Raw genomic sequence first — 21,793 nt, 5'->3', positions numbered from 1 at the left:
GAATCAGGAGGATCAGGAGTTAGAGATCAGCCCGGGGCCACCAGACGGAGACTGTGAAACGCCAAGTGAAATGGTCAAGCTAAAATAACAGATCAATTGCCAAAGTCCTGCTCACTGACAGCTTGACCAGGGATAAGGAGTGGAAGGCAGAAGGAAGTAGTTTGCCTCTCTAGAGCAACAGTTCTCAACTAAGGGGGCATCCCCACTCTCCAAATGTGTTGGGTGATCTTATGGCTGCAATGCCTGGGGACAGAAAAGCAAGGTGGACAGGGCTCATGATTGATGCCAAACACCTTATAAGGCTCCCCCCCCCCCCCCCCCCGCACACCACCACCACCACTGCACACAGTTACCCTGGCCAAGGATGAATCCCTAAACACTGGTACAGGAGGAAGAGGCTGTGCTGTCAGAGTCTGGGCCCAGGGTCTGGTGAGGCAGTGCCCTGGATGAGAGGGGACTGCTGTGCTCTGAGACGGTAGGTAAGCACAGCTGGGCCTTCCTGGCCAGGCGGGGCACTCGCTTTGATGAGCAGCTCCTCTGGTCCTGACAGTTAATTCGATTTAGAAGACAAGGCTGACCCTGAGTGCTGGCAGTGCCTGGCCCATGAGGTCCAGGAAGACTGCAGCGTGTTCTGGGCTGTGAGTCTTTCAGTCAGGCAGGATAATGAGAGCTGAGCTGATTGCAGAGGCCCCCGTCATTAGCAAGGACCCACAAAGGGGGATGCAGACAGCATGACGGGCCCTGTTGTTGCAGGGTCAGCCCACAGAATACTCAGAGCATCAGCTCAGCGAGGCGCCTGCGAGATAATTAACAGGGAATTGCCAGTCTCCCCACGTGCCTTTCCAAGGTTGGTGCAGGGCAGCCTGGCCAGTTCCTAGGTGTTTGGCAGACCCTAGCAAGCCTGTTCCTGCCTAGGATCCAGGGTTCTGGCAGCCCCAGCCCAGTTTTACCTGCTCTGGCATGATGGGTGTGGCCTGATTCTGCCCCACATTGGGGTGTGACCACTAGGCCTGGGGCACCCTGAGACCCTACTTGCCCCTGGTTTCCCTGAGAGTGCCCATGTATCTCCTCTGGATAGAGGGACGGTTCTGAGCTCATGATTCCTAATGTTCTACTAGAAGCCAGGGATCTCGAGGACAAAGTGGCCTGTGGAGAAAAAAATCAGCCCTCCCTGTCTGATGGGGAAGAAGCCACATCATTTAGGTGGATTTAGAGGCCAAATTGCCTTTTAGAGGCCCCACTCCCAGGCCTCGCACCACAGGAGGTTTCCAAGCAGACCCCAGGTACCCCACTCCTGAAGGCACCTGCACGCTTACCTGTGCGACAGAGTGGGTTTCATGGAGCTCATGGAGTTGAGGGGGGGCTGCATGGGGAGTTTCCCAGGGGGGTCGTTCTGGCGGCTCTTCTGATGTCGGAGCAACAGCAGACGGCCAAGTTCTTCACACCAGGAGGACAGCAGGGCTGCAGAGACAGACAGACGGTCAGAGGACACACTACTCGAGTCCCCACGGCATCCTTCCCAGACAGGGGTTTACGATGCTGGCTTTGTTCCTGGGAGATGGCCTCAGTGTTTTAAACCACGAAATGGGCTAAGGTTCTCTAAGAAAGAGCAAAAGCATCTGTGCCAAGTGTCTACTAAGGGGGCCAGTTGGGATGGCCTCCAGGTTAAGAGGCACCAACAAAGAGTCCAGATAACAAAGAAGAAGGTAGAGACAGAACTAAAGGTGAGTCTAGGGAAAGAGGCCAACAACCTCCTTGAATGAGGGTGTGACTTCCTCAACATTTAGTGCTACCTGGTTTCTCACGGACGCATTAAAAACCGTACGGTGCAGACACAATTTAGGGTTTTTTTGGAGATGAGGGCCCAGGAGCGTTCACTGGGCTCTGAAACTCCTAGCCAGAACGTGCCTATTGAGCAGACATCAGCCTGTCACACACATGCACACACTCACACACTCTCTCTGCTGACCTCAAATGCTTAGAAGGATGAAAGGCTTCCATAGCAGAGGGTAGCAGTGTTTGTGTGTACATGTGCGTGCTTGAGATGGTCCAGACAGCACATGCAAGAATCTGTGCTACTAGGCTGAACCAATGCTGGAGGAAAGGTTTCCTCTCATGCTCCCAATGGATCCACTTGGGACTAAAAGTCTCCTTAGGTCCTTCCAGGATACAGCCAAGTTTAGGGAGGGAACACAGTAAGGCAGGGTTTATCACCACCTCTCTGCATGACCCTAAGGATCTCACCCCAACCCCCAAGCTTCAGATTGCTTGGTGATGGAGGGGGGGTGTTGATTCTAGTCCTGTGGCTCAGGCATGCAAAGTCATTCACAGCAATCACCAGAGAGTGGTGAGATAGATGTATCCTGCTCTGGAGGGAACCCTATAGAAGGCAGAATACCTTTCCACAGACCAAACCCCAGCCGGTCTTTTCCTCCTGGATCCTCCCACTTTAATAAGGAACCTGAAGTTGTTCACTGCCAGCACTGGAGGAATATACCCAAATACATAATGACCAGAAGGGCCTGTACCTCACACTGTCAGGCCCTGTCCAGGTCCTCCCTTAGCCCACAGCTCCAACGGGTCTCAATGAAGCTGCCATGTACTTGTTCAGATTGTTTTGCATAAAAGTGCCTGACCGAGGAGGGTTTCTCCCCTAGAGGCAGTAGACACGCTGATGTACCCTGCTCTGTGGTGCCCTCCCTGTCACGGCTAGAGGGAAAGCTGCCATTGCAAAAAGGCTAGGTCAAACACAAGTGTTTTTTCAGACTGCTCCATTCTTCTTTAGGCCCTGATTCTGCTTCTTGCACAGGGTACCAGGCATCTGAAAGATCATTTGCATGCCAAGCACGAGGCCAGAAAGGGTTGCAGCTCTAGAAGGCCTGCTGCCAGCACAAAGGATGGATGGAGATGGTGCTGCCTACAACCTGACTCACGATCCAAGCTCTGTTCCTCTGGGCACCAGCCAGACCACTGTGGGATTCAGGGCTTTCCTTGGTTACTATAGGCTGCCCAACAGGTGAAGGGCAGCCTTGTCTACCTGTCCCCTGTCCCAAGTGGGGAGGTTTCTGGAAAGATAATGAAGGTATAGGATTGGCCCTGGGAACTGGACGGCAGCAGGTAGGATATGTGTTAGCCACGTTGTCACATGCCTGGAAGACCACAATCCTGTGTCCAAGAGGGAAAGAGGATGCCACTCACCCTACCCTGGCTGAGAGCCTGGTGAGAACAGATGTTGAAAGCAGTTCCCTCATGATGCGCAGGAGCAACGGAGATGTTTTTGAGGGTGCAGATCAACGGAAGCTATTTGGGGACCAACACCACATGGAAATTTGCAGACAAAGAAGTGAATATGGGTCCATTTAGAGACAGGCCAGGCAGAAAAGCCCATGGGACTGAGGGCTAAGCACACCCTGGGAAGGCTACCTGCTTCCCTAAGTGTACTAACTGGTGAAGCATACGGTCTCAGGATCGGCAGCAGAGACGGTTAAGGTTATAACTTGTACCCCTTCTCTGTGGTGAGTGCCACTCCCAGGTTAGCAAGTCTCCTCTATCTGCAAACATCAGCAAGGAAACCTAAATCCCTCCTCACCCTTTTACAAGGACAACTCGCTTGGTCTCACAGCAGCCATTGGTCCACTGGCTGCAGATGTCACTTAGATCCAAGGCCACCCTCCCAGAGAGTTGAGCGTTTGGAAGGCTGCAGAGAATGTGAAAAGGTGTTTGAGTATCTCTGCAGCCTTCCTGAGCTCCTTCAGTTTGGGCTAGCCACGTGGAGAGAACCTTTGGCTCAGCAGAAACTGGGAACCAGAGGAGCAGAGGGAAGCAGAGGCCGACTCTAGGAGTAGGGTCCACAGGCCTGTGACCTAAGACCTGGCACTCAGAGACACGGTAACAGTGGCACCACAGCAGAGTCTGGCCTTTCTGACGGTAGAACAAGCTGCAGCAGTCCCTACAGGTCCCTTCTTTGATGTCCACCTGTTCCAGGCCTTGCACAACAACGAGGCACTGAGGTGGGTAGCCCTAGGAATCAGCCAGTTCCCTCTCTAGCTCATCAGAACACTATACCAGGTGTCCTTCAGGCTGACCTCCCCATGGAGCAGTGGGGACTGCTTTGGACTCAATCCAGATTTCAAATCATTTCCAAACTTCTTAACATAGGCAAGGTAGTCTGTATAAGTCAGCAAGCTAGACGGCACCTCTATGCACACCTGCCCTGGCCTTAGGGGTCAGCCGTCCAGCTAAGATTCAAGGCCAGAGGCTTAAACAATCTGGGACCAGAACAGTTCCACCTGACACCTATGTGACCTTGAGCTAAACAATCACCTGTTCTCTTTTACTGTCAACGCGTCTAACACTAAGGCCTGCTCTTCAGGATCACGTTTCAATGACAGTGACATGGATAAAGTGTTTAAAACAGTAGCTGGTAGGGAGGGGGGGGGTCTGTGTAGCTTTGTGAGTGGTTACTAGGGAGCCCCTGGGGCACCTGCAAACGCACCCTGCTCAGTGAAGGCAGCAGACAGCCTTGGAAATGGAAGATGGTCTCTCATTTCCACATTCTGGAGCCTATTTTGCCCAACAGGTTCCAGGTCCCCCTCTCTATATTTTAGTCTCCAAGACACGATTACATTCAGGTCTTTTGGCTTCTGACTAGAAAATACTTTTTTGTCCCCCCCTTGCAACACGGTGTTTCTCTGATGGTGGTTCCTTTAGGAAGACCTCTAGTCTCTTCCAAAAGTGCTCCTGCAGTCCCCAGTGGGCACCAGCAGGGAGCAGGAGCTGAGAATACTGGCCCTGGAGTCGTGTGTCCTGCTGTTTTTCAGCTACAGGATACCACATGGGCTGTGCATGAGCCCTCAGTTTAGAGCTAATTTCCAGTCGTTAAGATGGACTGCCTGCTCCACACAGCAGCTCTGATATACCACGTCCTCAGGAGAGTGCAAGCAGAAGTCAGAAAGGCGGTGGTGATGGGAACGGACTCGGAGGACCAAAGATTCCACAATGCATGTCAACTCTGGAAAAGCAGCCCTAACAACTTAATGCTCACCATGTAACCAGTGGGAGACACACACTGAGGAACCAGACCGCCACTATGTGACACCTGGACAAGGTCACAGGCAGCTGTGAGGGTGGCCTGAGTCAACACTCTGAAGTACAGGAAGACTGCAGGCGCATGGCTGGTGACTGGTTACTCACCAGACGATGATTAGCATCAGCCCCCACAGCTGACAGAGTGACGGCAAGGAAGGCTCTGGAGCCTTGGTGTGCCTTGTCCACGTCTGATCCCAGGTCAGAGTGCAGACACAACGTCCTGGGTGGGTATGAGCTCCAGACACTCACGTGAGACATGTGTGGGTAGACAGAGGCCTCAGGGCAGATGATGAAGCCATCTGCGCACTCAACACAGGCTCTGCATGTGGCCCTGAGCTGCCAAGGGGTAGAGGGAGGACAGCCGGTGTCCTGCTGTGAGACAGGAAGTGACGAGCAGTTTTCTACTCAGGTGCAGCTGCACCCCTTCAGCTGACACAGACACCTCTGGCCTCCGAAGAAAGGCACTTCTGCTTCCCCAGTGTCTCTGAGGAGCTAGGTTTCTCTATGCCAGTGGTACTGGGGAGTACACCAAGGTGGTGTGCCCACTGACTAGCAGGATTGAAAGAATACTGAGAAAAAATATAGGGGTTGCCAAGTGGGTTCTAGGAAGCAGGTCTGACAGAGTATGGAAGAGCCAGGTTCTCCACATCTGCCCCTTCAAGATATTTCTTGCAACAATTCTCGCAAGCAGGTACCACCATAATGTTCTTTAGGGCAAAGAAAAGCGAAAGCAGTGTAGAGGCGAGGCAGGCTGAAGTGTAGATGCTGAGGCCACTGAGTTCCTGGAGACAGGGGCAGGCTCCTATTTGCTTCTGTATCTGCATCTCCCAGCAGAGATCAGGGTGGCGGCAGAAGCAGCAAGGCTCTCATTTGGGAACTGCTTGGACACCTGGTATGGGGTGGAGCTTCAGAGACCAGGCCTTAGGGGCCAGTGATGGGATCCTGTTGGGATAGAAGGGAGCAGAGGCTGGGTTCCAGCATCTAAGAGAGTGCCCCTCACTAGGCTGGGGCTGGACTTGAACTTTAAATGGAGCAAGAAACCAGAGGCATCCAGGATGGTCACAGGGAAACAGGTCCCTGGGCAGCCAAGCAGGGAGGTATAAACACAGGCCTGGGATGGTCAGTGCCTATAAGAGCTAAGAACTGGAAAAGAGCAGATGTAGGGAGGTGCTGGGCCTGAGCGGCAGGCTGGAGGTAGTCAGAGACCTAGAGGTAAGATCCAAACAGAAGCCTTAGCCAATATCCAACACCACCAGAGAACACGGGGTGAAACAAGGGCACTCTGAGGAGCAGGAAGCAGTTCCATAGCTAGAGGGCAGCTGGGAAGAAGAGGGCTGTGTATGTGCGCATGGGGCCAGCAGGGGTAGAAGGGACACCCAGAAAAGACTCTGAAATAGCCAGGAAGAGGCCTGTAAGACACAGGAGACTCCTTCTCCACACATCATACCCTAGGAAGGGTTATTACTCCAATAAATACCTTAGTCATGCACTTTAGATGCTCAGGGGATCATGACACAGCAGCAGGATGAGCTAGGGCACTTCCTGTTGAGTCAGAGGCAGGAGATCTCCCACCAACACATCCACTCCAGTCCCAGGAGCACCTCAGGAATACGTACCGCTGCCCGGTGCAGCCGGCTGTCTCGGTGGCCTGTTCTCTTTGCACTTTGCCTAGTCCAAGCCCAGAAATGAATTACAACAGGACCACCCACCATGTGTTTGTCTCCGGACTTGCCTGTCACCAACCCACCCTGCTCCAATGGAAGCAGATGGGACCATGTCTACTGGCTAGACATGGGATTAGAGGGGCTCACCTCCACCGTCCCGGCATTCGGTATAGCATTTAGTAAGAACGACACAGCTAACACATGACTAACAGGTTACAGTGAGTCACAGAGACAAAGAGCTCAGGATATGAGAGTATGGGAGACGGTCAGTCATCACGCACTCCATCTGAGACACAGGCAATTTCAAGGCCCCTAGCTGCAATCCGATCTCAACGGCACTGTCAACCATATAAAACCTACTGCAGAGTCCACCGACACATTTCATGACATGCGTAGCTACAGGGTAATGAGACTAAATGTGGGCAGCTTACAGAAACAATAGTGGAGGTGACTTGGGGACAACTGCCATTCTCGTGTCATCTGCTCACGGTGTCCATACATCTCCCATGAGGTAACCACGAGAAGAAAGACAACCTCCTATCCCTCTTCTCACATCCTCCTCCTCCATCTCCCAGGCACAAGGTCCCGGTCCCACGACTGGGGCCCGTGGGAGCCTCCTGCTTGTGCCAAGCACTCTGGAACTCACCAGGGATACATAGGCCTGGGTGCACTTCTTTCATCCATTTACTTATTATTAACAATAATAAATAACAATATATTAGTAATATATTATTATTATAAAATAGGAGGCACTAAGAATTCAGGGCTAGAGATGACTCCGAGGTTAAGAACACTGCTGCTCTTCCAGAGGACTCAGGTTTAATTCCCAGCACCCACATGGCAGCTCACAACTATCTGAAACTCCAGCCCAGGGGATTTGACACCCTCACACAGACATGCAGGCAACACACCAGTGAACATTTTATATAAGTACACACACACACACACACACACACACACACACACACACACACGAGTCTATTCATCTTTAAAAAAAAAATAAAAAAGAATTCCTCTTTTTCACTGGCCTGGTCTGAGGAGCCCCAAGACAAATAGATCAGACTTATCTTTCGACACTCACGTACCAAGTCTCCTCCCTCCTGAGACAGGAATTAAACAAGCTCACACACAAATGTAGATACCATGCTGGTAGTCAGAGCATACAGCAGGCTAAACTGTTTGAAGGATTTCCCCTGCTGCCCTCCTCTGTAGGCTTCCAGTGCCGAGATACCTGGCGAATGGAGAATGACCTGGTCCCTTGTGGGTCTGTCTTTCCCAAACTCTAGGAGAATCATACAAATGTACCTAAATCCTAAAATTTTTCCACACCTGGCACCTTTTTTGCTTGATGTGCTCTAGGGTGGGCAGTGCCATCTCTGGCACTCAACAGTGTCCACGTCCAGTGTTTCTCTGCAAGCTCTCTCCCCACCTTGACACTGACCTACTCCTGCCTCAGTTCCTGTGTCCAAGTGCCAGGGGGCCAGGATGTCGAGGTCCACCCGCTGCAGGGGCATTGAGCACAGGGGCTAGAGCAGACTACAGCCACTTTCTCCATACAAGCCAGCTTGGGAAGGTCCTCAGAGTCACGCGACTGTGCCCTGAAGGAGGCAGGAGAGTGACAGGAGCCAGGTCTCTGCTCCCAGTGGAGCCAAGCAACTGGACTTGTATTAGGAGAACAACAGAAATGTCCACGGAATTGTCACTCTGCCTACTTGCCATGGGACTGATGATCTGTTTCCTGCTGGCTTCTGGAGTCCTCCTCTGCTGGGTGCCTCCGAAATGGAGAAATGGCCCCATCCCCTGCCCTAGGAGGAACCCACACAGGAAACATGTGACCATGAGAGGAGAGCCTAGTCTCAGACTGGGGCAGGTTGCTCTGAGTCACTGACAGGGTAATCAGCCATAGGGCTCTACAGGTAGACCTGTCTATAAGACAGGTGGCCACCTGACCTTGCTCACCCTGCTGTGGATGGTGAAGATCTGCCCAGGGACACGAGGGCACAGAGTCAACGTCCCCCTTCCTAGCTACTTGGCACCATTAGCTTCACCCTCATATCCCATGCCTCAAGGGCTGCCCAAGACAATGGGGGTTGGTGGATTCAAACAGGACACAGAAGCACAGGACAGTGGTTCTGGCATCGGTGCACAGGACTTCCCTTTTATGTCTCTGGGCTATGTGACAGCAGATCTGAGAGCAGATGTGTCACCAGGAGACACTATGATCCCAGTTTCTCATCTGAGCTCAGTTTGATACTAACTTCCTGTGTGGCCTTGAGCCTCTGCTCTGCTCTGTCTAAGCTCCGTGGAAGAGTCCAGGAACGCATGTGGGTGGGTGGGAAGGGCTCTGCAGCTGTGGCAAAGGGGTCAGGACTTTTTCATGGTCACAGGGGGCTGACAACAGTCCCTGACTTTCTGCGGAGGAAGCTCTCCTGAGGCATTGCCACACCATTGCCCCGCCCTTCTCAGAAGGGTGTTGGCCTGAGCTTCAACAGCTTCTGGTTTTCCCAGATCACTCTCACCTTCTGTTCCCTGCTCTGCCAGCCCCATCACTGTGTGGTAAGAAGGGCAAAACCAGGGGGAGGCTGCCTGTTAGCACACTGGCTGGGAACACTTCCATTTGCCCCCCCTCCTTATAGGAGCTTGGGTCTCACAGACAAGGACTGGCTAGGTCTGGTGTGCAGCCTGCCTGGGATGTGCACATTACTTTCCCCAACAGCTCCTCAGGCTGGGAAGGTGTGAGTTTAAATGATCCGGTGGTCTGGTCCAGCCTAGAGTACCTTCAGGCTACTCCCTCCCCCCCCCCCGCCCCCACCCCTGCCTCCAGAACACTCCTGCTCACTCCCACCCCCTCTTCCCAAGGGCTCTATGGTTGGCAGAAGCTAGAGTACTAAGGCATGTGAACACACCCTGGGAACTGAACTCTGGGAGACCTTGGAGCCTGATTCCCAAACCGGTTTGGCTGTTCCTTGCCGTGTGGAGGCTGTCCTGGCTGAGCAAGAGGGGACCCAAGGAGACTCTAGATGAGCCGGGCCTCAGAAAAAAGCCTACTGAGAAAAGTGCCCCGCCCACCGCTCGCTACCACAGGACTAGTCCGTATTATTCAGACTCAGATGCTGAGTGCCAAGTCAAGAGTGTGTTTTCATCAGGAAGAGAGGGTCCTACCCTGAAGTTGGCCACCCACCTCTGCAAAGTATTGTGGACCCCAGGATGGGCTTGGGCTGGGATGTTGGCCGAGAACAGCTGGCAGGGGGCCACCTCTAGAGATGTCGGTCCTCCCACAGATCCTCCTGTGGGTGGATAGCTGCAGCTCCTATTCAGAAGTCAGAAGACTGACTCAGGCTACAGCTTAGTGTGTGGCAAGCTGTGTGTGACTTTTGTCATCTTAGGCTGTAGGGATGGACATCTGGTGGTTAGGTATTGCAGACCACTACAGCGGGAAATGAAAGAGCACTGATAACAAAGCAAGACCAAGGAGAAGGTTTAGGGCGCTTGGTGCCAAGCCGAACAACTTGAGTTTGACTCCCAGGACCCAAGTGGTGGAAGGAGAGAAATGGTTCCCACGAGTTGTTCTTTGATCTTCACACACAAACATATAAATACAAATGGTAAAACAAAAAAAGATAACACTCAGGAGGCACTGGCAGAGGCAGGCCAATTTCTCTAAGTTCAAGGCCAGCCTGGTCTACGTAGCAAATTTCAGGGCAGCCAGGGATATACAGGGAGACTTTATCTCAAAAAGCAAAAACAACAATAACAACGCAAAGGCTGGGGATAAGCACCTCAGCAGTAGAACCCTTGCCTAACACGCCTGGGGTGCTGGGCTCAATCCTTAGTACCACAAACAAACGGACAGACAGCAAGTGTGCAGCAGAGGGGAGGGGACCTGAGGAGGTCTTTCCTTCAGAGCCTTGGGCCAATGGCCAAAACAGACAGGCCAGGGTGCATTGTGTCTACTCCCTACATCCTGGGAGGATGTGGGTTCCACTAGGGCAGATCCTGAATGCTATCAAGGAATCCCCCGCACTGCGCCTTTGCAACTGCTTCTCGCCCTAAGGAGAGCCTGAAAGAATCAAAGGTAGCACAAGGGCCATGAGGTGGTAAGGGGATGAAGTCAGCTGGCTTGGGATACTAAGAGGCTCTCCTCACAGTGGCTGGGCGGGGTCTATAAAGTTAGAAAGGAGTTTCATTTTCCTGTGCCTGGAGTTGCAGGTAGGCCTCACTGCAGCAGGTCCAGCCTCAAGATCCATTTCCTTTCCGCACATGCTTTCTCCTGCAGGCTAACCAGCACTTCCTCAACCTCAGCCTCAGGGAACTGGGGGGGGGGGGGGAGGGGGGGGGAGTAGGGTTGAGGGATCTGTGAAGGAAATGATATGGGAGTCTATTTTCCTCTAATCTCTGAGACTCATGGGCTGGCTCCTCTAGGTAACAGGCTGGAGTGTGTCCCAATTCTTCCTTAGATAGCACAGCACCCCAGTTCTCACACACCAGTAGCTGGATGGCGGGAGATTACACGTGTGTGCTGAGCAGCCTGGCTGTGCACCGTGTCAAATCCTAGGGAAGCCAGCAGTCCGTGACTTCACCGTGGTAAAGCTCATGACACCACCATAGAGGGCATCTGGGGTGATTAAGCCTTGGGGAGTTATCACCTCACAGAAAGCGTGTTTCTACAAAGAAGCAATCCAGGCAGTTCCACAAACTCAGGGGGCATGGGGCGTGGGGCCAGGTGCAGGCCAGACAAGGTTTGGCAGCAATTCCCAGGCTGACCCACACCCTAACATCTGATAACCAGAACCTGTACCACCATTCGCCTTTAAGCCTCAGACCCCTCGTCTTCCACCCATTCCCTGCTTCCCCAGCTGCCTGACTGGTTAAGTTCTAGACTTTAAGGATCTTGGTGAAAAACACAGATGGGGCCTCCTCCCTCCAACTTCGGGCTAAGGAACCATTTCTGGGACAGCACAGGTGCCATTTTTTTCCCCCAGATGCCTCATAGTCCAGGGGCTCTAAAAATGGCAAGCAGGGGTGGTTGAGAGGCTTCTTCCTGCCCAGTCTTCAAGTGAGTTCTCCACTCAGAACTCGGTGGCTGGGGCCGTCTTCCTACTCACCAACTGAAAGCAGATTCATTTCTAACCCCTCCCTGACTGCCTATTCTCCGCCATTTCTGAGCAAGCCTGATGTTATGCTGGATGGGACTGGAGAATAACCCGTGCCTGTCTGTGACGGCCTCCTCTCCAGGTGCCCATCAAAGTTTGGTAGGTAGCTAGTCTGCTGCAGGAAAATACAACATTGATCTCTTTATGCCATTGGCTCTTTCTTCTAAACTTTAGGGGGTCCCTTTTGCATCCTAGAGAAACATTCCAGAACATGTTTCAGAATGCCAACTACCTGCTTAGTCATAGACACACAGGGTTTCAGACAGATGCTATCTAAAGCAAACCCAAAATCGCACACTGGAGGGTGGGGTGGGCAGACTTTTTTGTTGTTGTTGTTGTTGTTAAAACCTGATATAATTCTGTGTGGGCTTCTTTAAATGTCCACTCATCTTGTTGTAGTGGGAAGTAATTCTATTGACGCCCAGGGCTTCCTGGCTACTCCCATCACTCAGCATGTAATACACCAGTATGTCCTGGACAGAAGTCCCAAAGCAGGACTGAACCATCTGGATCTCCAGGCCAGACATCCTTTTTGTCTAATCCTTAGAATCATTTCGAAGGCTGGTTACAAGTGCTAGACTTCACGCCTGGTGGGGTCTCTGATCCAGTGGGACAGAGCTGAAAAATGTGTTGTTCCACCAGGTCATGGTGATGCTGATGTTGTCTGGTCCCTTTGAGAAACACTGCCCGGCCAAAGGCGTGGCTGAGCTCAGAGCCTGGTGCTGTGAAATGTTCCCTCAAAGGCTTCAGGAATGGATTTGAGAGACCCATCTTTCTCCCTTTCACTGAAGAACGTTCAGGAGCTCTCAGGGCCGCGCTTAGCAAATGCTCTCTTGAATTGCTGCTAACCTCCCCTTACCTCTGTATCCTGGACTGCAGAGGTTTGACCTTGGACTCTCAGAAAAAGAATCCTAGGCTGGGGACAGGAGTGGGTGGAGTCCTGGTTTTATAATAGAGTTTGGAGCAAGGCCCAGTGGGGTATGCACCTGCCTCACCTGTGGGAGATCTTTCTGTCTACACAGACACAGGTCAGGTCCTATTCTAGTGACCCTGCCTGAGTGGTCTGATTGAAGCTTCTCTATCTGGAAACCTTGGGTCTGCACCCAGCAGCTCTCAGTGCCACCATCACCAGCTGGTGGCTTGCTTGAGTGACACCGAGTGCTCTGTATCTTGTGGCTAGCATCCCAGGGTAGCCATAAAGGTTGAGTCAGCTGCGGGATCTCAGGTAAACCCCAGGTAAGGTAGCACTTGATGGGGGAGGGCAGGCACAAGACAGACAGCAGCCTGGGCCATCTGTTGTTCAGTCCCAGCTCCTGGTTTCTCTTCCAGAGCCTCTGGAGGGGGCAACTGTCATTTGTTTAGGCCTCTGCAATGTTTAATCACCACACAACACTCCCGCAACCTCTCCAGCTCCTGCTCTTTCCCTGCAGGAAACAGGGTTTGCCTTCTGCCTCTGATGGACGCCATGAAAAATTAACAGAGCTTGAGGCGAAAGAGAGATGAAAACACTGTGGCAGGAGAGGCCGGGGCTACATGGCCAGCTGGCCAAGCTGAGCAGCACCAGCAGGCCAAGCTTGAGGCCTGAGGGGTTGGTATGACCAGCAAAGCCACGGGGTCATGGATGGTCGTCAGCAGGCTGGTGCAAGTCCAGCTACCCTTAGGGAGTCAGAGTTCCCAGTTTGGACTATCCTGGGATCCTGAACCCAGGGAGATCCTGAGGATGAGAATAGTTTCTTTCTCTGACCTTAAAAGAGCCAGGTCACACAGGCAAGTGTCCTCAGAAGGCTAGCAGCATATGCTAGACAGAAGTCAGCACATCCTTCTCTCCTTTGTCCTGACAGTCCTGGGAACCAGTGAGCACTATGTCTATTGTCTTGGCCCCCAGAGACATTGAGGGACTTGCCAAAGGACAACTAGCAAGAGCAAATGACAGGGGAATCTATTCTCTTTGAAGGAGAAAAACGACCTTTTATTTACAAAGTCCATGAATACATGCTCCTTACAGAGCAGACATTTGTAAAGGCAGCAAGAGGGAGCAGGCTGCAGACCCCACAGTTCTCCCAATACCTGATCCACCTCCCTGTTGTCTTTCTGAAGAGGCTATGCATGCAGACAGTTAGAGTAGTGGACACAGTTGTCATCTGAAACCACTCCCCATTTCCTCTCATCAGGGGACCACTGCTCCTGGAAGCTTTTGGGTTTTTTTTCCCCCTTGCAGGGCTTTTCTATCATAGACTCACAGTGAAACCTTTAAACATCATATAGACTTTCATTCTGGGGCACTCCTTCACCAACTCCAGCCAGGGCTTCCTCCCAGCCACTGGACTCACTGCCTGGCAGCCTAGTTTCACTGCTCCGCTGAGCTCTGGTTTTGCTACTTAAAAAAAAAATCTTCTTAGCTGGTTCTGCAGTCCCCACTTGGAATAACACCAAGGTTTCTCTGTGTGGCTTCCACCACCCTTGGAGTGACTGGGTGACAAACACTATGGTAAACTGTATGAATCCCCTTTCAATGGGGATTTCAGATCAAATACACTGTCAATTCGCACAGGGCAGGACATTGTCTTCTATGCTCTCTACTTTGTCTCTTTCAAGGACCCAGCCTTGGGACTCCATTGTAATCCCTGCCTCACACCTCAGTATGTATGGTGTGTGTGTAAACAATACATTGTCCAGATGGTGAGACAGGAAGACTCCATGATCTGAGGGTCAGAGAAGACTCTCAGGGAAGGTTCCTTGCACTAATGGAAAACAGAGCAATTGTCAGACTGCATGGAGAAAAACTATCACTGAAATATCCCATTAAGAAGTAAGAAGGAAGCTGAGTGTGGTGACATACGCTTTTTATTCCAGCACCCAGGAGGGAGAGGCAGGTGGATCTCTAGAGTTCTAAGACAGTCTGGTCTATATGGTGAGTTCCAGGAGAGTTAGTGCTATAAAAGAATCGAGAGAGAGAGAGAGAGAGAGAGACACACACACACACACACACACACACACACACACACAGAAGGTCAGCTGGTTGAAGTAAAGGGATGAGTCTTGAGACATACGGTCGGAGCCCAGGTTGAAGGGCATGGCTCCCAAGACTGCAATAACTCAGAATGGCTTCTAAGAAAAAGTAGCCTCCTCTTCAACCACCTCAAAGACAGAAAGAGCCCAGGCCCCACTTCCCTGCTCCATGCAGATAACCAAAGAGAAGAAACGGGCTCAGGAGCCCAGTGGGGCTTTGGGAAGTTTGGCTTGACGGGGCAACAGCATTTAACAAAGCTCACATCATCCATCACTTGGGCCCAGCCATTTAGATACCGGGCATTTGATTAAACTAATGTGGGCGGCTGGGGCGAGGCATGGCTGGGCGCTTCCTACCCTTGCCTACAAATTAAACCGTCACACACAATCCGATTACCTTGACTGCCACATTTATCTTGAGAAAGGGGACATCCATCACTCCTCAGCGGCCGGCTCTACCCGCCTCACGTTAATTCCGTCAGGAGGGGAGTCTAGTTTGTCCCAAAATTGTATCAGGTGATGTTTACTCAGTCATTCGTTCGACATGGGTTCAAAACCTACTTTGCTTCAAATTCCCCAGGAAGAAAACGCAGGCTTTGCCTTTAGTGAGCCTACTAAAGCTTCACGGCAGGGGAAGCATCTATGCTGATCAAAAGGCAGAGTGCAGCCAGCAGACCTGCCTGTGGCTCAGCCTGCCTCTAGCTGAGACTGCCTATGGCATGTCACCACCTTGTCTTCAGTGACACACTTGGGGAATAACATAGTACAGCACTGCCACGAAATTTCCCCAATGGTGGAAATGTTCAACCAAGAACTCGCCTACAACCAAGAGGCAGAGCCATAAGTGGCTGTGGAATACCTCACCTGTGGCCCTACAATGGAGGAAATGTTGAGCTCAGTCTCATTTAAGTTTAATTCACCAAATTCGAGTGTCAATGGCCACCTGGGGTCCCTACCTCCAGTTGCTTAGCACAGACCTAGCAGCTACTGTGAAGAGCAAACTCAGTCCTGAGCATGCCCAGTGCGGAACATGTCCTAGGACAAATGCTCACAAAGCCTGGATCCCTCCCTTTGGGATGGGATCTCAGGCCAAAGATTCATTATCTGAAGAGCCCAGAACAGGCACACTCACTCCTCGGTCATATAATCCAGCACAGTGGGAGGCTTCCCTACTTAAAGAAATGTAAGCTGTAGTTCAGAGGAAAAGACGGTACAAGCCTAACCGTGGTGGAGGTGGCACTCCATTTTAAGTACAGATCTGTGTCTTTGAGCCCCAACTTCCCACTGACGCCTGGCCCTCGAGACAGTGCGAGGTGCACTGTGCATAAAGGCCACACAGCCAAACTTTCAATGCCCGAACAAAGCAGGTGGTGGCTGCCCCTCTCCGCCTCCAGTCTGCTCTCGCCCCTGAGGACAAGGCTTTATAGTTCTGCACAGAGATGGAGAAGCCACTACCACGTTTGCTAGTGCAAAGTCCCGATGGGATACCATCCTGAGGCTTTGCAAGAACTCATGGAGAACAGGCTGTCTCTGGTTTCTCATGTACTGGTGAGTCCAACTCTGACGTCTGGCAGGTGGGTGGGGCTCAAGGCAGCGTAGATTAACAAGGACAAGAGGGATGCTAGGAAGTCTGGGCCAGATTCTGACCTCAGTCCGCACCTGGGGAAAGCCACTATTCTTTCATGAACTGGGGTGACAGAACTGGCATGAAAGAGCAAGTGTACATTAGCTATTGAGAACTGTCCGAGGTCATGGGCAGGTCAGGCACCACTGCCTGCCCTCAGCAGGCCTGGAGGGATGGCAACTATAAAGAATGCAAGCTATAAAGAATGTCAGCCTGATGACCCCACTCCTCACTTAGAAGAACTGTATAGCCTGGACCAACCCACCTCATCCAGGAGCTTTTAGAACCCTAAACCAGGGCACAGTCACAAGTATGCTCGAACCCTCCTGTGAAGATCACACAAGATGTGCCAAGCAGTCACCGCCTGGGTAGACTTGACTGAACCTGGCAGAGCCTGGGTCTACTAATCACAGGCAGGCTGTTCTTGGGTCCTGGGAGCTTCGGTGTAGTCTGATACCTAGAGTGTGTGTGTGTGTGTGTGTGTGTGTGCGTGCACACACACACACATACAACTGGAGATGAACAGTATACACACACACAGACAGAGACACACACATAGCTGGAGATTAACAATACACACACAAACATACAGATGGATATTAACAGCACACACACAGACACATACTGCTGGAGATTAATAGTACATGCACACACAGACACACGGAGCTGGAGATTAACAGTACACGCTAAAACACACATCTACACACACCTGAAGATTAACAGTCCAGACTTAGACCTAAAGGCATCTCATAGTCAGAGACTTCTTGAACCACAGACAGAAAAGGAACAGGCTTTAACTACTGAGGGGCAGCCTGCAAGCCACACCTCAGGATGGCTGCCCTAGATGGGATGTGGGAGGGGCCTGGATAGAGTCCACCACTGGGTTAGGAGAAAGAGAGGGAAGGATATGAAGAAGGGGTAGGTTCGAAGAGAGAGAGGAGCTGACCTGGACAAGCCACAGGTGGAAAGGGCACCGGGAGGAAGAGTTATTGCTGAGAAGGGTCCCAGAATACCCCGCGCCACAAGGCTCACTTCTTTATACCGTCCCAGTTTCAAGGAATACTTAGCCACTCACACATTAGTATAAATAATTTTACAACTAATTGTGCTAACACAGTCAAGGAGCAGTAGTTGAAGGAGAAAAATTGGGTGTGGAAAAAAATGACAGGTAGCTCTCCCTATACTGAATTTCCAAGAGGCCACTAGGGAGCACCCCAGTGGAGACCCTCTACTCCCAGGACCACCAGAATTCTCTCACCCGTCCCCAAAATGCCAACACTCCTTTGTTGCCACTTAAACCAATTTGAGGGTAATTCTGCAGGCAATTGTCTTCCGATTTACAACACAGCTCTGTGATTGCATCCAGGCTGATGGTTCAGGCCGTAATTGTATGGTAATCACTTCTGTTTATGATCGATGCGGAAATCACTATTGTTTTCCAGCAGGCTTGTTAAATCTAAGAAGTACAGAGGTGGGGAGGGGGGTTTACATCTGAGTTGGAGCCCGGGGAAGATGAAATTAAGTGGGGCAGTCCAGTGTGGGGGTAGGTGGTTCAAAGACACCCTTGCCTCAGAAGCACAGGCAGAGAGAGGCAGACTGCACGGAGGAATGAGCTGACACAAGGTGTCCCTCTCGGGCAGTTTTGGAACTGGTCTGAGACTCAGATCCAAACAGAGATGTCCAGAAGGACTCCATAGTCATACAGTAAAAGGTGAAGACAGGGATCCACTGGAAGGCTCTTTGTTACGCCCATCCCCATACCTGTATGTACGAGTCCTACAGAGAGGCTGAGGACAATGCAGATGCCAGGCAGCAGATGGGCGATTGGCTGCCCTCACTTTGGAGCCTATACCTTCTCTATCCTAGGCCTACATGCTTTCTTCTTGCCCTTGCCCTGAGATCGCCTACCTGCTGTCTGAAACAAGGTGGCAGATGGCACCTGGGGGTCCAGGTGTCAGGAACAGGGCAGTGTTGTGAGCTGAGCTGCTGTTTGGGGGCACAAAAGGAGCTGCCCACCTGGTGGGTAGAAACCTGAACCTCCCAGAGGCCACAGAAAATAGATCTGAGCTGGATGGGGGGGCGGGGTTAGGGGGCAATGCCTTCTAAGGCCGTGGTAGACACCTTGAGGCACAGAAGGATGGAACCAAGCTAGGCTGGAGGCCAACAACCCTGCAGGGCATGAGCAGGCACCAGCTGTCATGGACAGCTCAGGCAAACCTGGATGTTGCAGGCTAAGCTGGGCTGCACAGCATTTGGTTTTTATAAATGCACACCCTTCTTCCCAAGCAAGAATGGATGAGACCGTGGGACCCTGGGCTGAAAATTGAGACAGGAAGGCACACTAGGTTCCAAAGCTATCCAGCCCCCTCTGAGGGGCCTTTCTTACCTACCGTACCTCATCATTCTAAATACCCCTAGACCTGGTTCTAGGTGTGGCCCCGGTTCAGTTTAACTTTGGGTAAGAGTGGTAGGCTGCTTCCTCTTGGCTCAGCAGCAAATCTCTGCAATTTCCTAGCTGGAAAGAAGCGCTTTCACCAGATTTATCAGTGACAGCCTGGCTCAAGGCCATCCCAGCCTTGGTCTGTGGCTTTCCTCTCAGCCTGAGTGCTAGGTTCTACTTGTGTCCTGCACCGTCATAAGAAAGGCAGCTGGGGCCCTGAGATCATGGGCAATAAATCTGATTTGTGTATGTATAATATCGGGGATGCTGGGCATGAATGCTCTATCAGTGAGCTATATCCCAGCTCTCATTAACTTTTACTTAAATTTATTGCAAGCAACTATTTCAGTCCATTCTTGAATGGAGAGGGCCATTCCCAGAGCCCTTCAGACTCTCTTGGGGCTCAGATCCTGAATTTGCTCCCACTTAGTCCTCCCCCTGCCACCCTAACTATCTTGTACCAATCTGAGCCTGCGTGTGTGTGCGTGCGCACATGTGTATGTGCATCTGTGTATGTTTCTGTGTGTTTCTGGTTGCCTTTCAGGGAACACCAGGGAATGGCAGAGCATTCCAGAAAATCCTAGAAGTAGAATGAACGTTCTTCATTGAACTTCTAAGAACCATCTTAAGAAAACAGGCTACTTCTTCCCCAGAGACTTGATTTTCTGAACTATGTCAAATCAAGTCATAGTTACTTAACATTCAAAACAAAATCAGTTTGAAAACAAGAATTGAAGCTACAATTATGTTTCCTGAATGGAGAGGCAAAACCCAAGAGGAGAAGCTGTGTAGCTTTTGTTTTTGTTTTCACTGGAGGTTGGGGTGCATTTATGTGTGAAAGTAGCATGTGCTTGGCTGTGTGTAAATGCTGTGCATGCATGCACATGCATACACATAGGCCATGTTGAATACAATGTCATGAGTCCCTCTTTTGGGGTCATGTGTCATCCTCCCCTGAGTACAAGGGTTCCTAATCAAGTCCCAGAGCCCAGTGAAAGTTCTGTTGTCTGGATTTCCAGTTATTTGAGGCACTTCCAGCGAAAAGGAGACGGGCTTGCAAGAGTCTGCTGACGGTGCAGAAGACTCCGTCCGCAAAAGGAGAAAGCTAGAGAGCTTGCTTGCCTCAGCCCTACCTGACATTCCACATTCCTGGCTCCACATGCCCCATTAGTTCATCAGAACATCTCCTCTGCTGGTGGGAGAGGGCAACACAACACAAGAAATTCCCTCTGAACTCTGAAGAGATCTAGAAACATCTACTGTGGCAACTGAAGGTTTGGAGGTAACTGATGACCTCTGTCTGACTTCAACCTGCAATCTGGAGTTATGTAGGGTCAATGATAAAGTCACTTGGGTGTTGTGACCTGTGGTAAGAGGACTCAAGATAAGAGGCTCAATTATTGTGGAGACTCCCTCCCCTCCCCCGTCCGCCACCTTAAGGCCTATCCAGGTGGCCACGATCAGAGGGCTCAGAGAACAGCCAGCCATCCTAGTGTCCTTTCATTCTGGTGCTAAGCAGGAAGAGGAACTGACTGATCCATTTTTTAGATGGGGAAAACAGAGGCCCCTAGAGGTGAGTATCTTCTCTTGGATGCCTAGGTGCTCCGCACAGTTATCTATGACGAAGCCCATAGAACCTTCCTGCTGCTGGAGACAGGAGAGGAAATTGTGAGTGCTGCCACAGTTGGGGAAGCCACAGCATACTCTTACCTGGGCCTGAGAAGATCAAAGCACAGTCAGATTCCAAGAATGAGGTGAGTTACCCCAGCCCCTCTATGCCTGGAGTCATGCTAGCTTCCTAGGATCTCTTATCCTGTCCTGAGAGCTACCTCCAGGGAACAGTACCCTTAGAAATACTTTACTGGCGTGGCAGGCCTGCCTTCCTGTGGGTGAGGTGGACAGCTGGGCCTCAACCCTCTAGCCCAACACCCACAGGATCCACTAACATTTACACACTGCATCCTTTGTGCCAAGCACACTGGCTAGCCACGTGCAAGTGTGTAACGACCCACAAGAACACTACCCCATCACCTCCTTTAGCACTGATTCAGCATGGAAATGTTCTTTACTCGTCTATATAAACACACACAGTCAGACACACAAACACTTGCAAATGACCCATCTTCTACATCTCTTCTTGAGCACATGCCCCCGGCAATAGGCCTAGCCACTTCACCCCAGATGTATGTGCTGCCCTGCACACCACGAGCCTTCCAGTCCCACCGAGGGACTTCAAACTCCCAAGAGGGCAGAGGCCCCACCCAGAACCTGCTCTTTGTTCATTCACGCATTCAAAACCATACTCGCTTGCATTTTACCCACCCAGATGCTGAACACACAAACGGGAAGGAGTTACAGCTACAAACTTGAAGTTCATGGTTCCTGCACAAACCCGGGAGGTACTGAATGTTAGTAATAGGCAGAGGGCCTGGTGGGAGTCACAGGTCTGCATAAGATAAACATGGCAGAAAAGGGATGCATCCAGGGTCCCCAGAAGAACATGAGAGACACACTGGGTGTCTTACACTTTACTGGGGAGGCACAGCATGCTGCCACAGTTCTCAAGTTCCAGGTCATCAGAACAGATAACAGGACCCAGGATCACGGAGGTATTGAGGGAAGCTAGCCTGAGCAGGCCTCCATAGGGGCTGGATTCCGACTAGGTAAGAGTTCATGGGGGCACTCCTGTAGGTGAGAGACCACCACAAACTGGGAAGAAACCTCAGGGGTTGCCACTGCAGAAGAGAGACTTTTACCTAGGTCATTAAAGACCTTTCTGGAGAGAGCCCAGCATAAAAAGCTGAGAGGATTACCA

The 21,793-nt window shown here is 51.4% G+C and overlaps 1 protein-coding gene across 6 annotated transcripts in view; it reads right to left on the bottom strand.

Moving 5' to 3' along the window:
• The window catches only part of Zmiz1 (zinc finger MIZ-type containing 1), a 200,528-nt gene that overhangs the window by 30,364 nt on the left and 148,371 nt on the right, over positions 1-21,793 (bottom strand). For all 6 annotated transcript variants that reach the window (XM_041662299.1, XM_041662295.1, XM_041662296.1 and 3 more), the window contains one exon: positions 1,317-1,461. In XM_041662299.1, the coding sequence (XP_041518233.1) occupies positions 1,317-1,461 (145 nt within the window). The remainder of the gene's footprint in view (positions 1-1,316; positions 1,462-21,793) is intronic.

This window comes from Microtus oregoni, unplaced genomic scaffold (assembly GCF_018167655.1).
Source record: "Microtus oregoni isolate MIOR12 unplaced genomic scaffold, Mior012 000013F_ref0000133, whole genome shotgun sequence".
NCBI lineage: Eukaryota > Metazoa > Chordata > Mammalia > Rodentia > Cricetidae > Microtus > Microtus oregoni.
This window is presented reverse-complemented; position numbering and strand designations above follow the sequence as displayed.